The sequence below is a fragment of the Cantharellus anzutake genome (assembly GCF_015039405.1).
Source record: "Cantharellus anzutake strain C23 chromosome Unknown EI90scaffold_208, whole genome shotgun sequence".
NCBI lineage: Eukaryota > Fungi > Basidiomycota > Agaricomycetes > Cantharellales > Hydnaceae > Cantharellus > Cantharellus anzutake.
The window spans coordinates 105,862-116,913 of NW_024067158.1; the positions used below are offsets into that span (position 1 = coordinate 105,862).

The 11,052-nt window shown below is 47.8% G+C and overlaps 2 protein-coding genes across 2 annotated transcripts; one reads left to right on the forward strand and one right to left on the reverse strand.

Moving 5' to 3' along the window:
- Positions 1 to 1,385: 1,385 nt before the first annotated feature.
- On the reverse strand, positions 1,386 to 1,878 carry EI90DRAFT_2952941 (uncharacterized protein; the record flags this gene model as incomplete). Its single annotated transcript, XM_039055418.1, has 2 exons — positions 1,386 to 1,450; positions 1,515 to 1,878. Coding segments are annotated over 2 exons (429 nt in total), but the record flags the coding sequence as incomplete, so codon positions are not given.
- Positions 1,879 to 4,127: 2,249 nt separating this feature from the next.
- EI90DRAFT_3147955 (leucine-tRNA ligase) lies at positions 4,128 to 8,927 on the forward strand (the record flags this gene model as incomplete). The annotated part of the gene is made up of 11 exons (XM_039065561.1): positions 4,128 to 4,173; positions 4,313 to 4,668; positions 4,734 to 5,003; positions 5,093 to 5,433; positions 5,574 to 5,835; positions 5,992 to 6,461; positions 6,529 to 6,728; positions 6,817 to 7,301; positions 7,408 to 7,538; positions 7,739 to 8,360; positions 8,703 to 8,927. 11 exons carry the CDS (start codon positions 4,128 to 4,130, stop codon positions 8,925 to 8,927), a joined length of 3,408 nt encoding a protein of 1,135 aa, XP_038907871.1.
- Between the last annotated feature and the right edge of the window lie 2,125 nt (positions 8,928 to 11,052).

An 11,052-nucleotide genomic window follows, 5' to 3' on the forward strand; every position in this document is an offset into this window, starting at 1 on the left:
GTAGGTAAGTAGGTCAAGAGAGTTTTGACAGGAAATTTTTAGCTAAAAGACGAAAAGGATGGATGACTGATAATCATCGATCTCCGCCACGATAATGATCAATACGCTCTGAGGCCACTTCCCGCGCTACTCCGATGAAATTTCTCACTGACGTGATGTGCATGTTGTTGCCCACTCACATAGCTTAAAGCGACAGACAAAGGCAGTTCCGTCGAGGCCAGAAATTGGACTGCTTCTGGCGTGAGTTGGACGATAGGATATGACTCGGTAGAACGGTGCCTAGTGAGGATTGGGAGTTCTGGAGCATGCGTGAGGGAACGGGCATAAGTTGTATGTTGCTGCTGTTGCTGACCATGATGATAATGCTGGTGGTTATTCTTGGACGCAGTCTCTCTGGTGTTGCTGTTATTATCGACATTATAACCTGGAAGGTCGGGGTGAGACGTTGAGATTAGGTGATGATGATGATGATGAGGAGTGGTCGCTGAAGGGGCGAGGAACGAATTGTTCGCATTCCCCGGAACGACGACTTGTGACGATTGCGATTGCAAAGATTGAGCAGAATGATATGATGCAATATACGAAGCATACGGGCTATAAGAATGGTCAGACACCGACTGTGGCGGCGTTGCGGGACGATCGAGGTTGTGTGTAGATAGGGGTGGAGATGTAGATGAAGATGTAGAGACTGACGTAGATGGCGATAGATTTGTCAGAGGATGAATCGAAGAGACGGGGATCGAGCCGATTGAAACTAGATGGACCGGCTGGTTCACGAGTTTATTCGAATAAGTAACGGGTGGTTGATGACTCTGATGCACGGCCAACGGTTGGCCTGCAACTGCTGCTGCTGCTGCTGTTGCTGCTGCTACCGCTGCTGCATGCACCGGCGTCGTCAAAGGATGTACATAACCCAAACCCGAATTCGGCTCAAGAATTACTTCATCGCGGGATAAGGGACACGGATAAACAAGTTGTGACAGATCGTGAGGACCGTGTCGTCCGGCGCGGCTGTTGTTGATGATGCCGCCGATATAAACGGGCCTCGCCTTTTCCGCAACTGCGATCATCTCTTCGGCACTGCCGAATGGAGAAAATGATTGCGACACATCATGATGGAAAGTGCTAGTATTTTCCGTATTAGCGTTTGTCGTCATTGTCGTCGGTGGAGTGTGATAAGGGTGCTGGTGGTGGCGAGGGAGATGATCGGGAGAGTATTGGGTGGGTGATTCGCTGGCAGTAACAGAGGGCGTTGTTGCAGCAGAAGATGTTTCTGGCGAACTGATTTCGTTCGACAACTCGTCCACCATGTAGTTATGGGGCACTTTGGTTGTGAAAAGATTCGGATCATTGGGAGGTGGCGGGTCGCACATTCCGTTACAATTACGCATATGCCTGTTCCGGTTACTGACAGTCGAAAACCTCCTCTCACACAGAGAACACTCATGGGCTAAGGGAAAATTACTCAGTCACAAACGGTCCTGACGGCTCGTAGAGCAAAACATTCCACTTACGTTTTTCGCCAGTGTGCACTAGGATATGCAAATCCCTAGCGCTAGGCCTATCGAACATCTTCGTACACTGAGGACAACCATATCTTTTAGGTCGGGGATGTGGTCGAGTCCCATCAGGATCGTATATGGAGAAGTACGTTCGCTCGCCACCAGAAGAAGACCCGTTTACGGAAATAATGGCCTCCTTTTGCTTGAGGGTGGTATTGGAAGTGACCCGACCGTCTGGGGTGGCGGGAACATGTGCGATGATAGCGCGGTGGGAATTATGTAAGTCGTGTGCGGCGTCTGGATGCAAGATGTTTCTCCATCGTTCAGGATGGGATGGGAGGCAAGGAGCGTGTTCTGAGGAACGGGAGGTATCCATAACGAAGGCTGTGGTGGAAGGGGGAGAAAGATGAAGATGTGGAGAGGCTTTGAGGAGGCGAGTAGATGATTGAGGGTCTCTAGGATGGAGACTTAAAACGGCTCATATTGAAATTAGATCGAGGATAGTTAGTATGGATGGTGAAGGGGATGGTAGAATAGAATAGAATAGAACAAGAATGAGAAATGAAGTCTGATGAAGGTTGGAGCAAGAAATGGAAGACGGTAGTATGCATGGTCTCAGCTAAAACGCTTGTTTCCCCTTTATTAAAGAGAAGCACTAGTACTGTGTGCTTCAAAGTCGCTTAAAAGTGCTGTAAAAGGCTTAAGTAGCAGTAGCTCCGGAATTAAACCCCGTTCGTGAAAAAAGTCGCGCGAGCGTTTCCAGAAGGAGTCGCATCAGCAACATAGACAGGTAAAATTCTTGTCTGCCAACCAAAAAAAAAAACACATACACACACATATATACTTAAAACCACCAAGGAAGCTCAGGGTTAACTGTGACAAGTGTGTGGAGCATCTCTTCAGGTCAGGACACATCCATTAGGTGGCGGGAGGGAAAGATGCTGTCGACTTTGATCAAGTCCAGCACCTGTCACTCATGGCCAAGGTGATACCAAATTAATGTCTTGGGCCATGAAAGAAATGTTCCATGAGATATGACGCTTCAATTCGGGCGTAGCCAAGGTGTACGACGAGTGAGGGATGCGTTGTCTATCTTGACTTGATGCATGGATACACCGCTGAAATAATGATGGAACTAAAGATATCATCACTTCTTAGCAGGTACCGCGAAAGGACTTAAAGGAAGGAGGCGGCCTGTTTCTTTCGACCCTCCCTCCCAGCATCCCTCCTTCTCCCTCTCCCTCACTCTTCAAACGGCGAAGAAACGGGAAAAAACGTTTGTCCGTCGGTACAAGTCCAATCTGAAAAGGTCATGCCACCCATCGGCCGACGCAAGAGAAGGGGGAGGGAGACTCACTTTATTTCGTGAATGTTCATCTCTTCCAACTTTCTTAAATCATTCAACGCTGGAAGACTGAAGCCATCTCTTCTTCACCTGAGCCACAATTCAAAACCAGGAAGTTGCAATCAAACAAGCCCGTTTCAAAGCCTGCGAGTCCCATGGTTCAAACAAGATAACGACCGAGGTAGCAACGAAGCTGATAACCAAGACAACCGTGATGAAAGCAAAGCGAAGCTATAAGCGGTAACAGAACGATTGTGCTATTAAGCAGCCGAAGTTCATTCATCGTGCATAGGTCTAGTGTTCGCCTGAGGAGGCGGGACCTTTGCCGCCGTCAGTAAACCACTAATAATCGCGCCCAGCACATCCTGGGCCTGGCTGAACCAAAATAGTACATCATAAATTACCTACTCATTCACCAGGAAACCTCGTACGATGTGCGGATGACTTGTTCTGTGAGTCGATCGCCCGTCTCGATCCGCCGTCCAATGCACGGGCGCGGAAAGTCAACAAGTCAATGGCCGAGAACATCCACAGGGTATTAAAGGGCTAAGCATATAGCACAAGTGTAGTGATCATGTTCGCACTAGCACTAGTAGTGTTTGCAGCAGCAGAAGAAGTGACCCCACCCACATTCGTATCGAGACTCTCTAGTAAGCCCATGCATATAGGAGATCTTTTGGAGCAAGCAAAACTCTGTGTGAGATAAATCCAGGGTCGATATCAAAGGGATAAACTATTGCTTATCCCGTGCAATCACGCCCACAACACCACCGATTCATTTCGGCATTTTCATACTCATTCTGTATTTTTTTTTTGTTCGTCTGGGGTTTAGCGGCGACAGGACTGAAGAGAGAGCGCTCAAAGCAACAGGGTGTTCAGGACTCTTGTGGCTGTCAGAGGAAACTTTTATGGAAAGTTCGAGTTCAATGTGGGACATCCATTTTCCTTGGGTGTCAAAAAGGTTTGACTCAATTAGGTTACGTATGTATAGCCACTCCCGCACGTGATTCATCCTCATCCTGGGAAATTTTTGTTGACTCTCTAGCTGTGAGACTCTTGGCGTAATATTAGAGCTGCCGCCTTAGACAGGAGATCTCCCAGTCATTCCTTCGCCAAACTCAACCATAACTTTCTCCAGGCACATTTGCCAGTGGAGTGTAACATTAGCTCTACCGAAGCAAACTCGCGGTGCCAAACTTTGCACAAGTGTCACGTTTCCCTTTTCGCGTGCTGTTCCATTTTCGTCAAACATCAATCGAAGCAATCGTACACGAAGAACCATGGCAAATACAGCTACCGATGGCCCAATCGAGCTTCAAAAGGCTCGTATCTTCAAATTTCTCATGAATGATCGTACATTGCTGATGCCTGTTGCCCGTGCAACTTCGATTTTACCACAACCGTGCCGATCCATCCAAATATTCAATGCTCACGCATCCATACTCTTTCCCGATCCAACAGACAGGGAAGCGCGACTTCCTCGTCGGACTCGAAAAGAAAGCCCAAGCACGATGGGCCTCCGAAAAACTCTTCGAAATAGACGCGCCATTCGAGTCATCCGATACCCCTACAACAACTACACAAATAACAGCAGCAGCACCCAATTTCTTGCCCGAGGATGCTCATCTTACCCCCGCTCAACTAAGAGAGAAATATCCCAAGTGGCTTGGCACGTTCCCATTTCCGTATATGAATGGGAGCCTACATCTTGGACACGGTTTTACGATTAGTAAAGTAGAGTTTGCGACTGGGTATCAGAGGATGCTCGGGAAGAGGGCTTTGTTCCCTGCTGCATTTCATTGTACCGGTATGCCGATCAAGGTGTGTTGACAACCCCCCCCCCCTCCTTCGTCGAGAATCGTTCCTATCACAATATACCTTGTTAGGCAGCAGCTGACAAACTTGCCCGCGAAATGGAGTTGTTTGGACCTGATTTCCTCGGATACAAGGAAGAAGAGGAGGTGGAGGAATCTTCAACAACTGAAAAGGAAAAGTCTGGTCAAGTCGGCAAGGCTACGAAAGGAAAGGTGAACGCAAAGTCTACTGGACTCAAGTATCAATTCCAAATCATGCTGAGCATGAGCGTTCCTCGGGAGGAAATAAAAAAGTTTGCTGATCCTGTTCATTGGCTTGGTTACTTCCCTCCTATCACCATCGTAAGTTGTTCCCCCCCCTTCTCTCTCTCTCGCGTGATCCTTGTTAAAAACAAAAAATTATGGGCATGCCTTTTACGCTCGATTTTCAGAACGATCTTACAAACTTTGGCGCACGTATCGATTGGCGTCGATCCTTCATCACGACCTCGGTCAACCCATACTTTGACTCGTTCGTACGCTGGCAAATCAATAAACTCCGTTCTCAAAACAGGATCAAATTTGGAGAACGGTATACTGTTTATTCACCTAAAGATCAACAACCTTGTATGGATCACGATCGATCTGCTGGTGAAGCTCTTGGTCCGCAGGAATATACTGCTCTCAAGATGCAAGTCGTCCAGTTTAGTGAGAATGCGTTGAAAATACTGGGTGAGGTCGTGAAAGGGAGGAAGGTGTATTTGGTTGCTGCCACTCTGAGACCCGAAACGATGTACGTTGTGACTTCCTCCCATCAGCATTCTTTTTTTTTTCGGTGAATGCTAACCCAACCCTGGGCGGTGACTTTCTTTCCAAACTCCCTTTTCACCCGCTTCCCCCCATACACACACACCAAACATATGATCTGAATAGGTACGGCCAAACCAATTGCTTCGTCGGTCCATCTCTCAAATACGGGCTATTCGCCACGTCGAAGAATGATGGGGTTCTCTACGTTTGCACTCATCGAGCGGCTCGGAATATGGCTTATCAGGGTGTGTTTGAGACGCGGGGTGTGATCGACCAAGTGGGCGAGGTCGAGGGGAAGGTGCTGGTTGGGACCAAGATCAAGGCGCCATTCGGAATCGTCCCTGAAGTCTATGTCCTTCCTATGGACTCCGTTCTCAGTACGAAAGTAAGTCTGAACAAAAATCACATGTTCTTTGTTTTTGTTTTTGTTTTTTCGGTCCCACGTCATTTTTTTCATTATGAGTGGGGAGGGGGGGGGTCATGAAAAGGGGAAGCCGCGCCGCTAATTGGTTCTCTCTTTTTTCCCCTAACTCTATATTAGGGAACAGGAGTTGTCACCTCCGTTCCGTCAGACTCCCCCGATGACTTCCAGACTCTCACCGATCTACGGAAGAAGCCTACCTATTATGGTATCGACGCATCGTGGTGCTCCATAGACCCTATTCCTGTCATCTCCACTCCGACTTATGGTAACCTCTCTGCACCCGCCGTCGTCGCCCAACTCAAGATCCAATCTCAAAAGGATGCGAAACAACTCGGTGAAGCCAAAGAGATTGTTTATAAGGAGGGATTTTATAGTGGCACGATGATCGTTGGAGATTTCAAGGGTGAGGCGGTACAGGAGGCGAAACCCAAGGTTCGGAAACAGATGATCGAGGCGGGACTTGCGTTTGCGTATGCGGAGCCTGAGGGGTTGATCGTTAGTCGGAGTGGGGAAGAGTGTGTGGTGAGCATGGAGGATCAGTGGTATTTGGATTATGGCGAGCGTGAATGGAAGGAGGAAACTCAAAAGTGAGTTCGTGTTCGGGTTTTCTGGGGAATGATTCTTCTTCTCATTCTTCTCGTCCCTTTTGGATAGACTTCTCGAAAAGATGGAGACTTACTCAAGTGAGACTCGGCATGCGTTCGAGGGGACTCTGGGTTGGTTGCATCAGTGGGCTTGTGCACGTAGTTTTGGTCTCGGTACGCGCCTGCCGTGGGATCAACAGTACCTCGTCGAATCCCTGAGCGATTCAACGATCTACATGAGTTACTACACGATTGCTCATCTTCTTCAAGGTACCAAGTGATAAGTGATTCATATACTCGGCATTTTGGACAGTCAATTTCACGAAACCAAAACTTTTTTTTTTTTTTTCAAATGCAGGTCACTGGTACGGCGATAAACCTGGTCTTTTGGGCATCCAACCCGAACAACTCACGGATGAAGTATGGGATCACATCCTACTAGAAAATTCACCTTTCCCATCGACGTCCACGATCCCTCACTCATCTCTATCCCACCTGCGCTCATCCCTACGCTACTTCTACCCACTCGACCTCCGTTCCTCTGGGAAAGATCTCATTCCGAATCATCTCACGTTCGCTCTCTACAACCATGTCGCATTGTTCCCAGACGAATACCGCCCTCAGAGTTTCCGGATCAATGGACATTTGATGTTGAATGGGAAGAAGATGAGCAAGTCGACGGGAAACAGTTTGACGCTTAGGGAAGGGGTGGAAAAGTTTGGAGCGGATGCGACGAGGATTGCGTTGGCGGATGCGGGGGATGGGATCGAGGATGCTAATTTTGATGAGAAAACGGCGAACGCGACGATTTTGAGGCTACATACGCTTATTGAGTGGTGTCAGGTGCGTTTTTTTTTTGGGTTCGCGTTTGGTTTCGACGAAGGTGAAGCTAACTTGATGGTCGTGGGCGCACGCCCGAATTGTGCCCCCCCTTTTTTTTCGTTTATAGGAGATGATGAAGGAGATTGATAACCCACAATCCACTTTGTTGAGACGTGGTCCTTTGAATTCGTACCATGATATCGTCTTCCAGAGCGAAATCTTTCGTCAGATTGGGCTGACGGAAGCTGCATATGAACAGTACGTTTCTTTTTTTCAAATCTCTTTTATTCGCATTTTTTTTTGGGGGAGATTCTTATCGCGTTTCACTTTCCCTCCCCCCCCCCCCTTCTTACTACCTGCGTTTATCCTAAATCATTGACCAACGGCGGTACTGGTACTTGGCCCGTCTCCTCAACCTTCTCGATACGATGATCCAACCACCACTCGAAAAACATTAGAATGAACTACAAAGAAGCGCTGAAAGAAGGATTCTTTGAAATGCAAACTTCACGGGATTGGTACCGCGAAGTCACATCCATCGACATCGGAGGAGGAGAAGGAGGAGAAGGGGGTGGAAGTGGGATGCACGCTTCGCTGATAGAATTATGGATTCGAACGTCCGTTTTACTTGTCACGCCGATCGCACCGCATTTCGCAGAGTTCGTTTGGACGGAGGTGTTGAGGGAAGTGGAAAGCGTTCAGAAAGCGAGGTTCCCTGTTGTCGCTGATGTTGATGGCGGGAAGGATGCTGCTGCTGCTGCTGCTGCGATCGAGGCGGGAGCGTATATGAGGAATACGATAAAGACGATTCGAGATGCGGAGATTTTGGCGGAGAAGAAGAAAAAGGGTAAGAATGTAAAGGGAGGGTCTTCTGGTGGAGGAGGAGGAGGAGGGAAGAAAGCTGTGAGGATCTTTGTGGCGACCAAGTACCCAGAGTGGCAAGATGTGAGCGTTCAGATCGTTAAAGAGGCGTTCGATGAGAAGAGCGGGATTGTGGATGATGAGAAGGTGAGGGAGGCGTTGACGAAGAAAGGGTTTATGAAGGATAAAAAGGTGATGCCGTTCGTTCAGGCTTTCAAGGTGAGCTGGAACTTTAACCTTTCTCTCTTCTTTTTTTATTTTATTTTATTATTTTTTAATTTCTTTTCTCCCTTTCCTCCCCCCTCATGCCTTTACTTGGAGTTGCGGGCGAGCGGGCGATCGGGCAAGGCATCCCTTCCCTGGACTCATCCCAACGCCACCCATATTCCTTTTTTTGGGGTTAATGAACTCCCCCCTCTCCCGTTCCCGTTCCCGTGCCCGCTCCCGTTTACCTTTCCCCTTTATTGATGAATCATTTCACAAAATATTGCTAGAAACGGATTGGACAATACGGACCCGGGATGGCTTTCAAAACGAACGCTCCCCTTCAACGAAGCTGAGACGCTGAAAGTGATATTGCCGTATTTGGTTCATTCGCTTGGGTTTGCAAAGGGGGAAGTCATTACGCAGGAAGATGGGAGGAGACGCCTTGAAGAGGGAGGAGGGAAGGGAAAGGGAAAGGGAAAGGGAGAAGGAGAAGGAGAAGAATGGAAGGGCGCGGCTGGGGCGATTGAATCCGCGGAGCCGGGGCAGCCTGGGTTTCAATTTTATGGCGTTCAGGAGTAGGACGGGGTTGGGGGGTTGGAGGTGGGGGTGGGGAGGGGGCCGAGCGCGGCGATGGGCGCGGCTCTCGGGGCGGGGACGGGTTACCGTGGGATGGGTGAAAGATATTCGTAGTGATGATCATGGTGGGCACTCGGAATGGTTGTGTGCGGAGATGAACAGTCCTTTTGCGGGGATTGGGATATATCTTGATAGATAGGTAAAACGGATAAATTAGATCTTGTTTGTAAAATTCTGTTTTTTTCTGGAATGAAGTGGGGATTCGAAGACTCGTCCTCCCTCCCTCCGCGGTTCACTCGCTAGCTAAGTACCTGGTAGATGACTGGTTGGTGATAATCGATGATGTACATATGATCTGTAAGGGAAAAAAAGTGAACGTGTTAGTTGTGGTTGTAAACAAATACGTTGATGCATGCGGGACCTGCGCGCCGGGCCCCACTTTTGTGCATATATGTGTTTTCGTGACGATCATTAAAGAATATATATATAATATTATCGGTGGAGAGAGAGAGGGAGAGAGGCCGCGGCCGCGCTACTATACCTCATGCGTATGTATGTACGTACGTACGTAAACGCGTTTTGCGCATGGAATGCGTATGGAATGTACAATTGGAGCAGGGCAGAGCTTGTATTATATATATTATATGTAATTAGGTTTCGGTTTTTTTTCCCCAGTCGTTCTTCCTATCTCTACTTTTGGGCTATGTACACACATGCAGGAGCCAAAGGGAAAAGAGCGAAGTTTGGTGTATATGTATTATTTGGCTTGATACTGGTATATAGGGGAGGCGCGCAAGAACTGGGATTGGTACACTTGATGTACAGCCGATCAGCATCGAAATTGTTGATTTTTCTGCTATGGATCATGGATGATGATAATGAGGGGAAGGGGGACGTACATAACTGATGATAGTATACGAATGCGCGTGGTTGTTGTTGTTGTACTATGTTGTATGTTGTTGTGTATGGAGGGAGGGAGATGTCAATCGTGTGGTGTCAAACTCTTCCCCCCGAAGCCCTGGTAGATCGATTGTGAAACCCTTCCTAAGCGCTAATACAATTTTTGAGATCGATCGGTCGAGGAATCAATAGGTGTATATATTTAACTGGTGACGTTCCAGGGACTGGTGTTACTTACTACGTATGTAGTTGTGTGATGTATGAAAGCTTGGCGCACTATACTAGCGGCGCTGGACGCTAGTTTACGAATCATATGTTCCCATGCGGAACATACACGTGTGGCGGGGAAAGGGGAGGATATATGTGATATGTGTACGTACACACGTTTTCCATTGCTCATTGAAATCCCCCATGCAATTGGATGCCGAGTCTTGATATGATCTGCCCGTCGTTAATTATACGGCATTTGGGAAACAAACGAAAAAGTAGTATTCGGTATGAGTGTACTACTGTAATAACGTAAAACCGTGTGCATATCCAATTGGATTGGCAGGATAAGAATGTTTTTGTTGGAGCTCGTCGAAGATATATCTATCTATCAAGATGTGATAATCCCTGGTTTGTATGTGTATGATACCGTAAAGGGGTAAGGTCGGTTCCTTTTTTCTCGAGTTCAAAGTGGAAGGCATTGAAGCCGCCACCACTACACTGGAAGGTGCCGAGGGGTCGGTCGTCAATTCAATTGAATCTCGATTCAATCCATTCGCTTAGGGATCCCACTCCCCGAACTCCACCTTGTTTTCGTTGTGTGTGTGTGTGTGCGGACGTTTCCTTCTGGTCACACCTTCGGTGCGTGGAACCCCCGAGTAGAGTAAACAATCATCTGGGAACTTTTGCATATCATTCCGGCAGCTCTCTGGCATACATTCAAGGCGATAACTATGGGTGAATGTCCAAGGGGAAAGAACTCCCCTTCCTTCGCCTTCGGGTTCGGGTTCGCCTTCTCGGCATATGAATCTGAATTCATGACTGGAAAAGCGACTCCACGAATCCTCAGCTGACTACTTACAAGTTACTCTGCTATGGATCGATCATATCCTGACTTGGAAAATCCGTTCTGGCAATCCCTGATCTACTTTACTACCATTCATACTTTTACTCGGATGGATTTGGGCAATAAAAACTTTCATCTGAAACCAAAAGTACTTCTAACGAACTCGAAGCTTTG